A 20106-nucleotide genomic window follows, 5' to 3' on the forward strand; every position below is an offset into this window, starting at 1 on the left:
TGACATTTAAAAAGAAATACATAAAATTTATAAAACTTAAATTAAAAAAAAAAACTAAATTAAAACTAATTAAATCATTTATTAAATTGTTTTATAGCTGACCCTGTTAATAATAAACAAATGATTTAGTTAGTTTTTGTTTTTAATAAACTTTTATAAAGTATAATAATATAATAAGTTAATTAATTTGGTTTGTCTTAAAAAGCCCTTTAATTTTTTGTTTTATATGTGGCACTTAAGATGATATGTTTCGTTTCATTCAATTAGTTTATAATTTAAATAAAAAAAATTCAATTTTCCCATGATATGTATGGATATACTATAATATAGTTTATATATTAATTTAATATTAAGCTGTTGATGCTTCTTTAACAGTATCTTTTGAACCTGATGAGTTCAAACCACTTATTTTTTTTATATATTTTATTTAAATCAGTTCTCTTGTGTTATAAAAAATAAAATAAAAACAAACATAACTTAAGCAGTTTAAATTTCTAACAAATTTTTTTTCTATTCATTGTGCTGCTTAAGTTTAGTTTTAAAAAATATTATTCATTTCATTTGGTTTGTTTGTTTTTTATCGTAGGTTATAATAATATATTATTAGACATTTATATATTTTTCTGATACATATTTATATTCTAAATTCTTGACTAAAAGGTTTCGAAAAAACACGCATAAAAAAGAAATTAACGAACAATGATTGTATCTCACAACAACATGACATTTAGTAGTTTTTTTTTATATTTTTGTTTGGTTTTTAATATTTAATAGGTGACATGCAAAATAATATTGGAAAATGTTTGGAATTAATAAATTTTCTTTTCGATTTTTCTTATGTATTATAAGTTACGTTCACATTGATTAAATATTAGACTAAAACAACATAACTGATGTATTCAACAATATAATACTGATATTATATATTGTAATATTTTCTAAACTAAAGCTTTTTTAATGCAATTATGATATATTGATTTTTTTAGTGGTTACGCTTTTTTTTGTCAAATGTTTTAATAATGTGAACGTACCTTTAGACAGCTCCAAAATTAAATGGAGTAACAAATTTATGCTGCTGACATTAAATATCCGCAGCATAAAGTTTGTTTGTTCGGTACAATTTCGAAGCATTCTATTATGGATAATTTGTTCCGATTTAAATATAAATATGCTCTTATATATAACACAGGGCAACAAAATCGAAAAAATTTAAGAGGCTATTTAAAACACTACACAATTTTTTGATGTATTGTGGTTCCAGTAGTACAAATATGGTCCAAATTTTAAATTCTATGGAGAGGTTTTTTTTTTAAAAATTGCTAAGTAAAATTGTGATTTTTTTTTAACGTTTCTCTACATAATTAATGACTACTCAAAAACGGTTAGTCCGATATTAAAGTAAACTTAGAATTGAAATTGAAATTTACATAACCTTTAATCCGTTTATATATTGCATTTTAATCGTTATAATAACAAATTTAAGCTAAAAATATAATTTTTTACTTAAAAATAGCAAATTTTGTGGTTTTAAAAAAATCATGAAAAATCGAAGACGGCAGAAATTGTTCAAATTTATTGCTTTAACGCAAAGCCATTTGTAATGGGATCAAACTGAGATATTGACATTAAAAATCGATGGATTGTAACAAAAACAAAACACATGTAAAATTTACACTCAAAGCTCATACAATTTTCTGAAAATGAGCGAATTCACTTAATTGTGAATAAATTCGAAAAGAATACATCGATTTTTATGATCGATATCGCATTTTGTTCCTATTACATGTGGCTTTGCGATAGAGCAATATATTTGAACAATTTCTGACGTTTTCTATTTTTCATGATTTTTTAAAACAAAAAAATTTGATATTTTTACATAAAAAATATATTTTTTCCTTAAATTTTTTATTATAACTCCGAAACTACTAAGCCGATTGAAACGCAATATATATGTGAAAATTTGTACATAGCATGGGGAAAATGTTTTCAAAATTAGAAAAGAAGAACATTAATTATTCAATTTAATGTATAGCAAACGAAATACTAAAATTTTGTGAAATGGAGCGAATTAATTTAATTGTGAATAAATTCGAAAAGAATCAATCGATTTTTATGATCGGTATCTCATTTTGTTGTTATTATATGTGGCTTTGCCATAAAGCAATAAATCTGAGCAATTTCTGTCGTTTTCGATTTTTTATGAGTTTTTTAAAACAAAAAAATTTGTTATTTTCACGTAAAAAATATATTTTTTGCTTCATTTTGTTATTATAACTCCGAAACTACTGAGCCGATTGAAACTCAATATATAAACGGATTAAAAGTTATGTAAATTTTAACTTTTCTAAGTTTATTTTAATAACATAGCACTAATCCTTTTTGAGTTATCATTAATTACGTGGAGAAACGTCTAACAAAATTTAACATTTTTTTTAAAAAAAATCTATCCATAGAATTGAAAAATTTTACTATTTGTACTTAGGTAACCATGATGCATTAAATCTATATAGTAGTTAGTCAAGCCTTTTTTTGCTGTTAACCTGTGTAATTTTTCAGAACAAAGTAAATTGATAAGTCTGCTAAAATTTTTCTGGATTTTCTAAAGAAAATTTACATAAATTTCTTAACATTTAGACTGCAATTGTAACGTTAAATAACGAAATGGATTTTCTAATGAAAATTTACATACATTTTTTAACAATTGTATCGTTCATTAATGAAATCGTTTATTAAAAAGAGTGTGTCACAATAAAGAGGCGGTTATACCACAACTACAAAAACAACAGACAGATCTTTGTCGGCACTGTTATTTTTGTAAATTATTTGTAGTTGTGCTAGAACTTCCACTATCTTGTTTACTCAATTGATCAAATAAACGATTTCATTTATGAACATTACAACTATAATTTTAGCGTTTTGTTGTAAAATAAACTGCAAAACAGCTAAATAAAAAAAAAATAAAATGAAAATAAATTTTATTTTTAGTTAAATCTAATGATATGTAAGGATAGTTTTGTTTTGTTTTTGCATTATTTGTTTGTAAAAATAAAGTTATATACTTGCAACCATAAATCCCTATAGTTATTTGTATTACACCAAAATACACACTTAGATTTGTTAAATTTGCCTTAAATATTAAAGTAAATGTTAGAGTAGACCTAAAACCTAGAAAATGATGATAATAAATAGTAATAAGAATATAGAATATATATGTATATTAAAGTATGTATAAAAAAAGCCGATCGATTTCTCACTTCTCACACTTTTTCGATTCTACACATTTACACACAATTTATAAAAAAATAGCAGTGCTCGTATCTATGATAATGTTGTTTCTTGTTGCTGTTGTTGCAATTTTGCCTACGACATTCATTAGTCCAGCGAGCGATCATAACACACATGATCGTTATATGCATAACTATAGCAAGTAATCTATCTATCTTTCTTTCTGTCTGTCGTTCTTTTTAGTTTTTTTTTGGAGATTTTAGAGTTGTTGTTGGTTGGTGTTAGAAATGTAGTATGTTTAAATGTAATTTACCACTGACTCCACCAAAGTATTCCTTTAAAAAGTACACAAAAACGTCACAAGCATATTTACTGGTAGTAAACGCCATAACAACAACACACCATTTGTGTCCAGTAAATCACTTGCCGCACTCGGTGATAGACCAGCACAGTGCATTTTTTCCAATGGCATAGCTTGGACATAGTATTCACGATTCTCAACGGGCATGTGACACATGGGTTTCTTTTTCTGTGCCATTTCGTCATCTTTGTTCTTCAGATCTTGCAAGAGTTTCGGGAACCAGGTCAATTCACAAGAGCATTGCAATGGATTGTCTGTAATTTTAATTATTATTGTTAATATGTTGTTAAATATTAAATTAATTATCATTAGTCTTGCCTGTTATATCAATTATTCTTAGGGTATCGATGATGTGCTCCATAATGTCTTGCGGCAGGCGGGTTAATTTATTATTTTGTATATTTAAAGTTTCCAGGGAATTTAAATTTTCAAATATCATACTAGGTAATACCTTGATACTAAAAGAAAATTTCAATATTTTTTTGTTTTTGTGTTTTTTTTTTATTGATTACAGATAAATTATTGGCGGTTTTACTAACAATACCACAAATATATTAAATATTACTTAAAAAAATTCAACAATCCAAACAAAATAATTTGCAACTGAAGATAAATGTCAGCAAATAATTCAAGAAATAGATAAAAAAAAAAATTCAAGACTTAGCAGCAAAAAATTCAAGAAAAATATAGAAAGCAATTGGTAAGTCAATAGAAATTTTATTTTTATTGTAAATATGTATTCTTTAAGTACTATTGCAAATATTCACTATATGTATGTCAAAATTAAATGAACTTTGATGAGTTTGATCGAAGAATAAATGAAAATTATAGAGTACAACTTAAATTTTCAGTAAGATGTTTATATATTGTTTTAAAATTGCATGATAAACTTAAAGCTATGATTACTAACTCCTTGAGATATGTTTCTTTTAAAGCAAAACACGTTTTACAAATTTAGCAATGTCAATTGTTTGAAAATTAGTTTTTTTTAGTTAAAAATTTGTTACTGAATTCTTAACCAGTCCGAATAAGATCGAATATTCGAAAATTCGATCTTATTTTTGAAAAATTTTTAATTAATCTCTAGATTATTGCAATATTATGTTCGAAAATTTTTTAAAACCTGGAAAAAATCTCTAAATCATGAGGGTTCTTAAAAATATTATTTCAGTTTTACTTGAGGCCAATTTCTTACATTTTCCAATTTCGAACTTACAAATTTTGAAAAAAATTCCAAGACTTTTAAAGTATTTTGAATGTAGTTTCTTTTTAAAATATGTTCTCAATTCGAAAAGCGCTAAGCTATCGTTACTGGAATAATTCAAATTAGCGTTACCGTTATCTTTATCTTTAAACCATTTCTAAACGTTAGCCAATCTTGATATTTTAGATACAACTTTATGAAATTTGAGATATATCCCAGTAAGCACCAAACACCCAAAAATTCAAGCACTTGAACATTTTGTTGGAATTTGACTTGAATGCACATGTAAATTTGTTTTAAACTTGAAAAATATTTGAAAAATTACATATTATTCAAACAAAACACATATGGCTTGAATTTATGTATATTTCCTTTTTACTGGAGAATTCTATTGATATAAAGTGTAATGCAACTGTGATTCAATTGTTTGACTATAACTCAAGGCTTGATTTACACTTGCTTTCAATTTGAATTCCAGTAAAAATGCTTATTGGGATATTTTCCGAATAATTTAAATAAAAATTAACCTTAAAAGACCTATTTTTAAAACCAATTGACTCAATTCGCGAATTGACTTTACAATTTTTTTACCTTCCCATAATGAGAAAGGTATTACACGTTTGTGCTGATGTTTGTAACGCCTAAAAATATAAACCCACTTTCACAAAACTCTGTAAAGCGAATAAATCTCCTAAATTACACATCCAAATTTTAAAAGAATTGGTTCATAATTGGCCGATGCTCAAATGTAAGCCCCACTTCCGAAAATAAATTGACCTGTCATTATTAATATTGGTACCGAGATTAATTTTGCTTGCCTTCCTATCGGAAAAATGGTGTCGTTACGTTTTGGCGAAAGTAAAGTGGTGGCTCTAGATATTTATAAGGCGTTCGATAGGGTGTGGCATGGTGTGCTCTTATCGAAACTTATTGCTTTTGGTGTCGGTAACGACTTCTCTCGATTTTTATCGAGATTTCTCAGAGATCGCACTGTACGAGTTGTTGTAGATGAGTTCAAGATTAATTCAGGGGTACCGCAAGGATCCGTTCTTTCGCCTTCTCTATTCCTTATTTTTCTAAATGACCTTCTAAGTCAAACTTTCAACCCTATCTATTATTTTGCAGATGACAGCAACATTTGCCATTCATATTCATTCAACTATAGGCAAGCATTTCGGAGATTGAGGCAATGAGGAAAAACATGAATGATACACTTAACCAAGATCTTGAGACAATCTCTAAATGGGGTTATGCAAACAGAGTCGATTTTAATGCACATAAGACTCCCCAGCGGGAAAAAGATGCAGTAAAGAGGCCTTCTTTTGGAGATACAAGAACTTCTAGCCGCAATGCAAAATCATTTCAATTGTACACGGCGTGTCATTGCGAGCCAAGGCCTTGCATACTCGTTGCTGTTAGAGGGCTGAGAGAAGGCCTACTTAGGAAGTGCTACTAGAAGGCCTACTTTGCAAGGGCTTCTTATGGTCTTATACCTGTACAAAAACCTGTTATTACTGATCTAATGAAAGGCCTGTAGAGGAATGTCATATTGAATGCCTGTTATTAGATGTGGATTCATAGGCCTTCTTGAACACCTTCTAAGAGCAGGCAGAGTGGAATGAGTATCGGATCTTTTAGAATGTGTAAGTATGCCTTTTATAAGGCCTACAAACTGAAGTCCTATCATTTTTTCCCGCTGGGTCAAGTTGTATGTTAACACACAAACGCATGACAGATTATGTTGCTTCATCTGTTTTTATGGGTGGTGAAAATATTAAGGAATCGGAAGCTCTCGATGTTCTAGGCATGATAATTTAATGTGATGTTCGCTGGACAAAACATATTTTTAAAGTGTCGAAAGAAGCATTCAAGTGCCTTGGTTTTCTAAGACGGTGTTCACTTCATCTGATCTCCTTACTATTTACACCACTTATATCCGACCCAAAATGGAATACAACTCTCATGTATGGGCCGGTGCTTCGAAGTCTATTTTGGAGTTACTCGAAGCGTAAAGGAGAGGGCGAAGGTGCATATCGGTGATATTGATTCTCTGGAGCATCGTCGCAATGTGGGTTGTGTTACACTGTTCTATCGATACTACAATGGAATGTGTTCTGTTGAAATGAGGGACTTTGTTCCCTATACCCGTAGTTTCTTACGAAATATGCGTTCATCTGCGAGGGCTTATCCATTCGTGATCGATTGGTCAGTGGATCGCACAACACACTACAGAAAAAATTCGTTCTTTAGCCGTACCGTCCGTATGTGGAATAAGCTTCCTGTCGAAGTATTTCCTGTTCCTTTCAATGTAAGAAAATTCAAATCAAATATCCACAAACGCTACTCCCTCTATCCTCCTTCCCATAATCTATTTTCCTAGTTCCAACACAATGCATTGCATGAGTAGGGATCATCTCCTAAGTGCTGGTCCAAAATAAATGTTGAATTAAAATTTCTAAGCTTCAGTTTCCTATACTTTTCTCAAGTTTCGTAAAAGTTTGGCAAATTTTAATTAAAAACTAAACCGTGGTAAAGCAAACTGCCGAAATATGCAGTATTCAAATCGGAGCCACCACTAAACTAGGAAAGATCTAATTATATTTTGATTTTGTCTTTCAGATAGAATATACCAAATGATGTTCTTGCTTAGAAATTTGCAAACATTTTTCAAGTTAAATAAAAATATATATTTAAATGGTTTTATATTAGTAAATTTCCCAATCTATGTGGGGGAAATGTGTATGAACTCGAATACTTTTCTACCGATGTTTGAGTTTTGTATCTATTAAAACTCAGTATAGAGAACGATTAGTTATAATAAAATTGAATGAAAAGAAAATAATTATTAGCAAAATATGTATCGCTTGTAAACGAGTTTTAAAAATTCAGGCAGCGGCGGATGGGGTTCTCAATATGCCATAAGCCTAATTTTATTTAAAGAAATGTTTTTGCAATATAAGAAACACTTCTAGAATGAGTTATGTACACTAGCTAAATTTTTTATACAATCTTGAAACATTCAAATGTGTTTGAAAATTTATGCTGCCATGATTAACAATTTCAAACCCAATTATCCAAATGCTTACCAACAAATTACTCAAGAGAAGCTTTAAAATTATAGACAAAAAAAAACAAACTTAAACGAAATAATACCATGTTCATTCTGATACCTTCCTCTCAGTTAGATCCTTAAATCATATCAATTTAAAAAAATATTCCATTAAAACTTACTCATTCTTCTGGAGATTAAGGAAGGTCAAAGAATCACCGTAACCGGTAAAGGCGTCATCACTGATGACACTGATATTATTATTTCTCAAATCCAAGTGTCTTAGACGATGTAAAGGCCTTAGGGCTTCGCTGGGTATGGCCTGTATATTATTATCGCCCAAGCGTAAATATTGAAGATTTTCTGCAAAATAAAAAGTGAGAGAAATTTTTTAAACGATTTGTTTCCGATATTTTTGTGTTAGATTTTCACGATAGACACCTTCTAAGCCTTTAAAGGCATCTTTGTCAATATTGATGATTTTATTGCCCTCCAATTCCAAAGAGTTTAAAAGTGTTAGATGAGAAAATACATTTGCCGGCACAGTATTGATCATGTTATGGGCCAATATAAGTGAATCTAAGTTTTCAAGTCCTATAAAATAAAAAAGTAGAAAAACAATGAGATCAAAATTAAGAATTTAACTAAGAACTATGATCATGGTAAATACCCTCAAAATCTCCTTCACGTATGGTTTTAATTTTATTCTCTTGAATTTCCAATTTTTTCAAGTTATCCAAAATTGATAGGGATTTTTGAGGGACTGCAGTCAATTCATTGCCACCCAAATTTAAACGTTTCAAGCGTCTGGAAAAATTTAGGTTTTTAACTAAGCATTCAGCATTTTGAATAAATACTTATTTACATGGTAAGATTTTATAAAACACACTTTATGGTTAGTAGGTACTTAAATCTTACCTTAATAATGTTGTTTTTATCTGATACGTTACTTACTTTTCTAAACCTCTAAATGCTTCCGGCTCAATAAGATTTATTTTGTTTTCATAGAGTGTAAGAATCTCCAGTGTATCCAATCCCTCAAAAGCATTATTGTGAATAACAGTGATCTTATTGTGATTCAAATTTAAAATTAACAAATGATAAAGATGCTTTAATGCCAGCGAAGGCACCGTTTTCATTTGATTCAACGAGACATCCAGTTGTGTGAGACCCTTACCTATGGAAATGAAAATAAAAGAGAAACACGTCAAATAAATGCTAACTATTACTTTCATTGTATTTACTCACCCAAAGAGCTGAGAGCATTTTCTTCAATGGCCGCTAAACTACTGTTGTGTATTGTTAAATGACGTATATCCAAGGCCAGGAATACGAAACCTTGTAGTTTGGGTAAATTGTTATGACGTAATTTCAAATAGAATATTATGGGACTCTTGCCCTTTAGTGTACCCATGGATTTCGTAATGTGAGCCAAGTCGGTGGTCTCACATAAAATATCCAGGCCATTCTTTTTCACCGTACAAACACAGGGAGCAATATCGTTTTGCTCGGGACAGACTTGTTGTTGAGCCTGATTGCTTTGCGCAGCCACCAGATCCCAACAATAGGATGATGTCAACAGTAGAACAGCGGCCGCTGCCAACAATGTAGAATCTCTACTACGTGCTAAGCTAACTGATGGCATTTTTGAAACTAATTTCATGATGATTACGATCTCAATGTATTTGCGGCAAAACAATTCCAAATGCCAAACAGCACTTGTACGATGATTATTGCTGTTCGTATGCTCTCCACCGCTCTCTGGATCTCTACTTAGAATCCACCACTAGCTACACTGCACAGTTCAAGTGGGCCTCTCCTGTTTACTTTTCGATTCAATATGGTCAGTTATATTTGTGGGATTATATCTGTTTGTTTTTGTTGTTGTTATTGTTATGGTTGTGATATTTGGTGCAGGGGAGAACATAAAATAAAAATGAGATAAATATGAAAATTAATTCATTCTTTTCTATTTATTGAATTATTGTATTGTATACAATTTCAACACATGTCGATTCAACCCAGCAAAATGTCTATATCTAAGAGATTTTGTAATCAACATTAAATCAATCCGCATAGACCTTACCTAGTCCATATTCCTAGTAACAAATGCTTTTTTTTAATACAAAATATTATTACGGTTCTTCGATTACATTCCTGCACAGAGAAAACAGATTCGTGATAGCAACCGAATTTGTTGCCAATCGAATGATTCTGCATTAGTGACCGAATTTTACAGTTGTGGCTACAAAATTTTAGAAGGGGTAATAAAAGATTGGTTTCTTCAACTGAAATTCTTCTTTATCAACTGACTTTCTGTTGATAGAACCGAAAAATTCTATGTGTACAACCGAATCATTCGATTGGCAACAAATTCGGTTGCTATCACGAATCTGTTTTCTGTGTGTGGAGATAAAAATATAAATATAATTTATCTTATCCAACAATAACATAAGTGCTACAAAATCTTTGAGACAACTATTTTTATACCGACCATTGTGTTTGTAACATATTCAAATATTTGTCGCAGTCCCACATTAGTGTATACATATATTCTGGGTCCTCATAATATTCTAAGACGATCTAGCTACATCCGACCGTCAGTTGAAAATCCTTAAATAATCGCTGTTGATAAGGATTGTTCGCTATTGAAAATGGGCAATATCTGTACTAATTCCAATACATATGTCCCCCCCAGATACTGTTTGAGCAGTCATAAATATGTTGATTATGTGGCAATCCTTATAAAATTTTGCCCAAATTGTACTCGGACCATAACTGATACAAGTCCCCATAGATGGTCAAAACTACATATTGATGGTGGGTATACAAGATTCGGCACAGCCGAATATAACACTCTTATTTATTATTTATAATGTACATCAAATTCAAATTGTGCACTGAAATAATTTTTGAATCCAAAAATGTTGCTGGTTTAAAGTCGTAGAAATGTTTTATGTATTCAAAACGATAAATTGTCCACAATTGAGTTCAGCTCATCAGATTTGTATACAAATGTTTTTATTTTTATAACTAAGTACTACATATCATTATTATTATTCATTTGCATAAATATCGTTTATAGTATATGCATCATCTCTATCTCTACTCAACAGTTTGACGTTCATGTGATACGTACGAATCCCCACATTTTATTCATGTTCATTGTGTTTGGCGCTGTTTTCAATTTAATCATATAAAAATTATTCGTTTAAGCACGTTAGTGCTCTATTATCTTGGTGAGGGTTAATATTTGTCTTAGTTCTTTCACCTTTTTTATGTTTTTGAGGGGGTGGTTAATATAATATTCTATGACAATAATTTCTTAATGGATTTGTGAAAAACTTAAGCGCAAAATACTATTTTGAATATACAAATTGTAAAATATATTTGTTTAATATTCATCTAGTTTTTGTTTTAATTGTATGTCAATACTAACTGAAACCGGTTTCACCTAGGTACCTAGGTCAGGGTGAAAAAATCCATATGAATTATATTTAAGAACAAAATGTACTTTTCTGAAAATTGAAAAATGTTGGGAAATTGATTTTTTTAGAAGATTTCAACCCAAATATTATAAAAAATACCAAAAAATCAATTTGTTAAAAAATTCGAAAAAGTACCTTTGTTCTGCGGCTCCTCATACTGGGACTCAGAAAACTGGGTTTGTTCTTTGAAGGCAGCTATGCGTTTAGGGAAAATTTAGGCTAACATTATAATTTACATAAAAATAGGTCTACTTCAGAAGCACTAATAAAACAGTTTAAATTATTTTTCTTTAATAATATTTCCTAAAATGCTACCTTTCAAAAAAATATAAATATGTACATTATTTTTTATTTTCCATACCACTAAAAATTAAGTACTTTTTCGACAAAAGGTAAAAAAAAATACTTTTCTTTTTCTTTAAATGCACATTTGTCTCAGTAATGATTTTTAAACAAAAAGTGAACCAACTTTTGAAATCGATGTCTTCCGATCGGGATGAAATTTGCACCAAGTTATAAAAAATAATACTAAATTAGCTTTACAAAACATGTACATAAATAATTAAAAAATTAATGAGTTATTAATTTTTGTGATAATATCGAGCCCTTAGCGCCAAATTATCGTAAGCGACATTTTCTAAATTTTTTTTTATTGCAAAAATTAAAATTTTATGGACCGACTGATGTTTTAGCGTTCTCAGAATATCAAAATTGTTAATAACTTCAAAATTATAGGGGGTAAGATTTTATCGTAAGTCAATGTTTACATTTTACAGTAAACGAATTTTATCGTAAGCGACACATAGTGGTATAGAAAAAAAGAGGGAAATAAATCTGTAAATTCTAAATGGTTAGATTGGTTTGAATGAAATTTCACATGCGCAAAGAAGTAGTGTTCTCGAGTTTAAGTTATTTACGTGGACCTCATGGGCCCACCACGGCCGCGACCAATGGTCCTCAAAGTTTAAAATGATCCTATTTCTTCGTTTGTGTTCCGAGATTTCAAAAAAATTACACACATAAAATCTTTTCATCGAGTGCTACAAAAGACCTAGTCGTAGCTATCAATTGTCTCTTATAGCTTAGGAGATATTCGCATTTGAAAATTAAATTTTCAACATTTTTACCCAACCTACTCTAGTTTTTTGATAACAGCGTATCCAAATATTTTCCGATTTTCTCTAGATTTCCTTCATTGGACTAACAACATACGTATGTGTCAAATAAGAAAAGAACTGTTTAAAAATAATGACTAAGTCAAAAGTTATATGCATTTGAATTTAAAAAATTTTGAAAAGCTGATTTTCGCTAGTTTTTTTGGAGAAAAAAACTTTTTTTCTTTTCAAGTTATCGCAAAAAATTTCTAAGAGGATGTATAATGAAATTTATACTTTCTGAAAGCTAAGTTTTCATAAAATATTTTAAATGAAAAAAAAATAAAAATTTTTGTTACCGAGGGGACCAGGTCCATTCAAAAAACCCCTATTTTTTATGTAAAATTAAACTTTAAGGCAAAAATTCTCAAATCGCATATTCGATATCAAAATATAATAACCGATTTTAGATGGCCCAATATGCTTTTAATTATTTTGTAAAGGATTCCGATAACAATTCCATTTTTGGGATTTTTCAACACTTTTTTGGGTGTTGCGGGATTGCTGATAATAAATTTCAAAATTCGTTTTTATTTTTCCATTTTAAATAGAAAATTTTATATAACTGTGAAATTTCATTAAAAATTATTCATAAATAAATATTTTATTTCAATTCGAAAAAATTCAATAAAAACTATTTTTTTTTCATATTTTTCAATAAAGTATTCCATGAATTTTTAATTGTCAAATGTTATAAATATTTTTGAAAAATAGACAAATAGCTTGAACGAAATTATAATATATCAAATCATAAAATTTTTAATTCTATGTATAAATTTCAAAATAATCGAAAAAACCTTCTCCTTTAAAATTTGTGTTTTGTCGCTTACGATAATTTGGCGCTAAGGGCTCGATATGTTTTTTCAACTTTTTCGGTTTTTTGAAACAGTACTTTGGTTTAGTTGGAGAATATCTTGACTCAGTTATTACCGTAAATAAAAAACATACTTGTTTGTATTGTATAATGTTTTCAAGTGGTAACTTTAAGAATAACCTTATTTCACTAAAACTTTTTATCACTATATAATTTAAAATCTATTTATATAATAAGAAGAATTTAAAGTAGCATTTTTCGTAAAAGCGGATTTTTTTTTAAACTAAATTTAATAAAATTGATTTTCCAATTTAACGTCTGAGTTGAATTCACTTTTCTTTCGAACTATAAATAGGATTCTTAAACAAGGAAGGAGTGTATGACTAAATGTTGCCGTACTTTACTATCACTCATACACACACACATGCCTACGCATTTATACAAATCTACAACAAAAATGAACTGTTTGTGAAAGCAACACATTGAAACATCACAATCACAGACTTTGCTCAAAAAAAAAAAAAAACAGCGGGAAAAGGATTCAGTAAAGGTGCCTTCCAAAAGGCCTTTTTTGCAAACACAAGGAAACCCAGACGCATTGCAAAATCCTATAAATTTTACATGGCTTGTCATTGAGAGCCAATGCCTGGCATACTCGCTTCTGTTGGAGGGCTGATAGAAGGCCCACTTAAGATGGCATATTAGAAGGTATTCCGTTGAAGGCCTGTCTCGTAAAACCTCATAGAATGTCTACATAGGAATTAAAAGGACTAAAAATTAAAGCCTAATTGAAGGAGAGTAAATATGTCATTCAGAAGGCCTACAAAGTGAAGCCCTAGCATTTTCCACCGCAGGAAGTCCTTTGTAGATACATGCAAACACACGAAATAACACATTTTAACAAATATGTACTAAATGAAATACTAGTACAAGTTAAGCTTGCAAATGTATTTCATCAGGTGTGGAATCATCACAAACATTTGGATGGGAAAAATGTTTCTATATGGTGAGCATTTAATTGGGGGTAGAGAATTGTTCTTTTCCCATTTTCTTTGCTGTATATCCGCGCCTGTTTGCTAAATATACTTGTATAGTATACATTTAATGTGTGTAGAACACAAAAACATCTTGTTCCTTAATTCACTAACACTGCCAACAAACATGTTTACCCTCTACAACAGTAAAACACTTGCACGCCTCCCTAATTTGTTAAACATGATGTATACTGATTTTTGGCATAGTTTTCTTACGATTTTCAGAAAATCGATATGAATTAATTAGTCTTCTTGTTGCTTTAAATGAGACAATTCTTTTATAGAGAATGGAAAAAAAATGTTGGAACGTAAATACGTTCGTCTGTAAATTAAATATGTTGTTAAATTTTTCAGAATTTAAATTTTACTATAATTATGGAGAAAATTATTGAGATATTTAGAAATTTTCCCCAATTTTAAGTCCTATGATCCTTTTTTTAGGTATATAATTCTCTCCCGATCAACTCACAGAAAAAAGTGATTTGGTTACCCCTCTCAAAATAAAACTTGTTTCAGGACGTCTCCCAAAATATTTTGGGTCTATTAATAACTGAAAACAAAAAAACAAGTAAGAGAGCTATATTCGGCTGTGCCGAATCTTATATACCCTTCACCAATTATACTTCAAAATAAAAATTTTAAATATTTTTAGGTGAACAAAATTTATTTTTTTTGCAGTTTTTTAATTTAAAAAAAAAAAATGTTCGGTTGGTTTTTTTTTTAAAATTTTTTAAATTTAAAATTTTTTTTTAAATTTTAAAATTGAAAAAAAAATTTTTTTTTGCTGAAAAAAAAATTTTACCCATTGAAATATCTATCATTAGATATCCATATTGTCTATATAAATGATTTATTATAGGTCAAAAATCGAGGTTGTCCTGGTTTTTCCTCATATCTCAGCCATTTGCGGACCGATTTTGCTGATATCTGATAGAATTATTAAAGATTTGGATCCCGAAGATATCAGAGATATCATCCGAAAAGTCAAATGACTCTGGCGCATAAATCAGGATGAATTTTACAGATGGCATGTGTTATTTTGGTTTGTTGACGTACCCTTTCATCCAGAATTTATATATATAAATTATGGAATATCTCTATATTAAGTTCAAGCTTGGACATGCCAAATATAGCGTTGTATGAGACTGGAAGAGCACTTTCAAATGATACCCCTTATTATATGTGTTGTTTTGGGAGATTTATTGATTAACTGTCTCCAATTTATATAATTTTGGGACATTTGACAAGTATGTGCTCTTTGCAGTGCAAAGTTAAGCCAATTGGTTGCTTTATACATCACAGGTAATCTAGAGTGTTGTCATTTCAAAATTCAGTTGTTAGTTATTTTAGCCACCAGAAGTAATCTATTGGAGAGTCAATTGTCACTAAGTGACACTTTGTAATCTAATATAATATTGACTAGAACACGAAAATGTTAAAATAACTAGTACATAATTAATAATTTAAGCCAGGCCGAAATTACGGGCTTCATTTAAATACCACTACTTCAAGCGGATTTAATTCATAAAATATTTGACTTTATTTTAACTGTATAGCAAGGACTCTTGGAACTATCCCATGATATACACAAACAAGTTAGAGTGTTATATTCAGCTGTGCCAATTCCGGTCTTTGTGGGTTTATTACGGTTTGGGCAAAGGCTATTACAGATATGCAACAAATGACAGTTGTCAAAAAAGTAATATCGAACCGTATGTTTATTTTGACATTCTACGACCACTTTACAATGGTTGTGGTTTTCGGATCGAGAGAAAATATACAATTTTCAATAGCCAACGAGTGTGATATATATGTGACTCCCTTTCCAAACCTCAACGATTTTGACATTTTCCATTTATTTTGATATATATCCCACTCGTATCTCACAAAAAGCTCTTAAAGGAATAGATCAAAGCTTTCTTTAGAGCAAGTGTTTCACCTTCGTGAGAAGTCATTCCGTTTGTAATTTCCAATATAATTTCCGACCCTATAAAGTATATATATTCTAGATCCATATAGATAGCGGAGTCGATTAAGCCATGTCCGTCTGTCTATTGAAATCAATTTTCTGAAGACCCCAGATATCTTCGGGATCCAAATCTTCAATAATTCTGTCAGACATACTTTCGAGAAGTTTCCTATTTAAAATCAACAAAATCGGTCCACAAATTGCTGAGATATGAGAAAAAAACCAGGACAACCTCGATTTTTGACCTATTTTTGACGTATATCTGGATTACCCGATTTTTGGCCAAAATGTCAAATTTTGACCCCCTCTAACTCAGAGAGTTCTCGACCGATCAAGTCGGAAATGAAAAATTGTGTCTGAATTACTATACAAATTTAACTAAATTTTTTGTAAAAAATCTTAAAAATTTTAGAATTGCTGGACTTTGCAGAAAATATTTTATTCACATTCAATGCGCATTAAAAACATCTGTCATGTGATACCAATAAAATGAACTTTAAAAGGACCTTTTTGATAATTATTATGTAAATTATAATAACTACACTACAAAAAACAATATGAGCAATTGTAAAATTTTGTGACTGAAGCAAAATTTATTTTCTTTAAACTTTAAACTTCTTTAAAACCCCTTTATTTTAAAATTTAAAGGTTTGCAAGCTCCAGGGCTTGTTTTACTACAAATAAATTCTTTCGTAAGAATCCCAAATGAATTTTTTCTCAACCCACATTCCCAGTGACCCCTACTGCGGCAATTCATGCCATGTCAATTAAATTTCTGTTTTAAAGTCGTTTCAATTTCAGCAAAAAAATACTGTCTCGTGATATTAAAGAAATCTGTAGTAAAATACACGAACCAGACAGTAAAATAAGGAGCAGAGTAAAAATCCTTACCAGCACAAAAACTAGAGTAAAAAAATAAATTCTGCCAAAAAAAAAAACAAAATACAGATGAAAGCAATACTGCGCGTCAAACTCGACCAAATTTGAGTTGTAGAGCAGGAGTGGAGCAGAGAAATAGAGAAGAGAACAAGAAAATGTTTTGTGTATGTATAACAATGTGGCGGGAAAATCGATACGAAAAATCCTTTCGTATGTAGAACAAACTCTAAACTGGAGTAGACAAATATTTGTTGAGTAAAAGGATAATTTTCACTTGATGTTTTTTTTTTTTTCATCTGGCAAATAATTGTTGATTCTTTTAAAGGTAGATTTAAAAAAAACAGTTTTGTTTAAATAATTTAAGGGTTTGGCTGTTTTGTTTATTAATTAAAGTTTATTTGATTGATTTCTTGTTATATAGTAGTTAGTTAGTTAGTTTATTTAATTATTCACCTGGATTAAATAACTATTCGTTGTTTAAATATAATTTTTAAAAGATTTTTTCTTCAACTGCTATTTTAACCACATTTCTTTTGTTTTTATTTTAATGCAAAATAACGTGATTTTATTAATAACTTTTTATGGCTGCTTTTTTTAAATTTTGGTTTTTCTTGTAAGTCCCGAGCAATGCTCCCCTTTTATATAAAAAAAATATATAAAAAACAGAAATTCCTTCAGACGTTTTTAAATGACTACAACACGCGCGTACAACCGTTGACAACGTACTGAGGCAACAGTATTTTGCCGTTCTTTCAGATACTGTAACTACAGTGAAATGGGGGTGTTGTGGTTAGCATGTCAAAGGTGACTAAGTTCGAAATGTGAAAATTAAAGAATTTGGAAATTTTTTTTGTCAAATATTTTATCTACGTTTTAATTGAAAACCTATCGAGTACAAGCAATTTTATAGTGTATTCTTATAGGGTGTCCTAATATTGATGCATGATTTGTACAATTTCTTTCTTTAGATTATTTTTGTATTTAATCATAAAGAACATAGCATAGGGTTATGTTTGGAATAGCACTTCGGGTAAATGGCTTCCACGGCTTTGCTGGCACATACGCACTATTTTGTCGAAATTTTTCATGAAAATTTTGCATAAATGTGTCTGATGCAATGCGGGTGATTGTGGGCTTGTTGGCATAAACCTTTGTCTTCAAATAAACCCATTATAAGACATCCAATTGTGTTAAATCACACGTCCAAGAAATTCTGATCACCCTAACGAGAGTGTACACGACTAGGAAATGTTGCAGTAATTGATATGGTATATGGCACAGTCTTGTTGAAGTAACATGACGATCAGGTCAGTAGCATCCAATTTAGGTACTAACATTCGCTGCTTAACCAGCCAAACAGTGTCACATTGTAGATGCATTTGTTTTCCAACAATCACAAGAAATCTGAACCCAAAAATGGCAATTTTTACAATTAACAAGCTTAGAAAAGCTCGAACTGTAGCTGACAAATAATTTTCATTATTTTTTTAAATATTATTTAACAATGTAAACTCGTAGTTATCTCGTATAGTGTCCAAAAGGCGTCAAACCCAAATCTTAGAAGAATTTCGAGAAAACCTTTACAATATTAGAAAATTCGAAAAAAATATATGAACAAATTATGTTAATATCGAGATTTTCAATATCTGGTGGGAAGACCTAATGAAAAATTTAATTTTTTATGGTCTTACTATGGTCTTATATACGTCGTTGCAAAGTCTTTGAAATATCTATCATTAGATATCCATGTTGTCTATATTAATGATTTAGTAATCCAGATATAGGTCAAAAATAGGTCAAAAATCGAAGTTGTACTGGTTTTTTCCACATATCTCAGCCATTTGTGGACCGATTTTGTTGATTTTAAACAGGAAACTTCTCGAAAGCATGTCTGACAGAATTATTTAAGATTTGGATCCCGAAGATAACTGGGGTCTTCAGAAAATTGATTTCAACAGACAGACGGACATGGCTTAATCGACTCCGCTATCTATAAGGATCCAGAATGACAAACTTATATATACCCTTCTCACAAAGGTTAAGGGCAACGAGGCAATAATTAGAACTCGTTTTCGACTGCCTCTAGAAATGAAAAAAATCAGCGAATTAGAAAGATAATAATTTTGTGAAGGTATTTTTTTTTGTTGAAAAGTTTGCATGGCTTTTTGTTTTACAAAATTTCTTATGATTTATTATGGCGCTTTTACTTGGCGCTTTAAATCACGTCGCCAAGTAAAAGTTTTATATGCAAAACAAAAAACAAAATTTGATCTCAAACGTGACCCACTTCGAAAACCAAAATTAAGTGTTTAGTGTGATTATTAGATCAGTAAAATGTTTTTTAGTTAAAACCACTAAATTTCGATTTCATCATTAAAATTGTCAACGCGACGAAATGTAGCAACATTTATTTATAACAATTACTCAGATCGAATATTTTCCTTATAAGAATTAATAAAGTAATAAATATAAAATATATTTGCAGTGAGTGTCACTCAAAATCGTACAACATATTTTTTTTAAATATTATGAAATTATACAGGCAATAATAGGTGATTATATAAAAAATTAAAAGTCATTTTATTAATTGGAACAAAATATATGTATTTCAACAAAAAAGTTAACAAAACCTCAATTCGTTAAAAAAAATATTGATGAAAATTAAAGAACATCACAAAATTCATATTTCACTTAAATTGGTACAATTATATTAAATTATAATTAAAACTTTAAAAATTAAAAAAAATGTTAATATTAAATAATCCTAATACTTTGTAGGGTATCATTTGCTATTTTTTAGTACCTTTACAGTTTTAAATGAAGCGATGATATTCTGGGCACTGACAGTCTTACCCAATTTTTTTATTTGAGGATAAGGGCAATTAAAATTATACCCAATTTTCTGATAGGTAATAGCACACACAATATA

The 20106-nt window shown here is 29.8% G+C and overlaps 1 protein-coding gene across 1 annotated transcript; it reads right to left on the bottom strand.

The window, feature by feature from the left end:
• Positions 1-3067: 3067 nt before the first annotated feature.
• On the bottom strand, positions 3068-17754 carry LOC135960079 (protein slit). The gene is made up of 8 exons (XM_065511282.1): positions 17631-17754; positions 9088-9707; positions 8794-9016; positions 8510-8646; positions 8281-8433; positions 8022-8202; positions 3905-4044; positions 3068-3840 (listed from the first exon to the last, which is right to left on the bottom strand). Exons 2-8 carry the CDS (start codon positions 9500-9502, stop codon positions 3563-3565), a joined length of 1527 nt encoding a protein of 508 aa, XP_065367354.1. The 5' UTR covers positions 9503-9707; positions 17631-17754; the 3' UTR covers positions 3068-3562.
• Positions 17755-20106: the final 2352 nt, after the last annotated feature.

Source organism: Calliphora vicina, chromosome 5 (genome assembly GCF_958450345.1).
Source record: "Calliphora vicina chromosome 5, idCalVici1.1, whole genome shotgun sequence".
NCBI lineage: Eukaryota > Metazoa > Arthropoda > Insecta > Diptera > Calliphoridae > Calliphora > Calliphora vicina.

Coding starts and splice junctions, on each gene's coding strand:
- LOC135960079 (XM_065511282.1), bottom strand. CDS start 9,502: ATGAAATTAGTTTCAAAAATGCCATCAGTTAGCTTAGCACGTAGTAGA. Junction 8,647..8,793: donor GCATTTAGAGGTTTAGAAAA/GTAAGTAACGTA, acceptor AAATTTTTCCAG/ACGCTTGAAACGTTTAAATT. Junction 4,045..8,021: donor CTTAATCTCCAGAAGAATGA/GTAAGTTTTAAT, acceptor ATTTTCTTTTAG/TATCAAGGTATTACCTAGTA.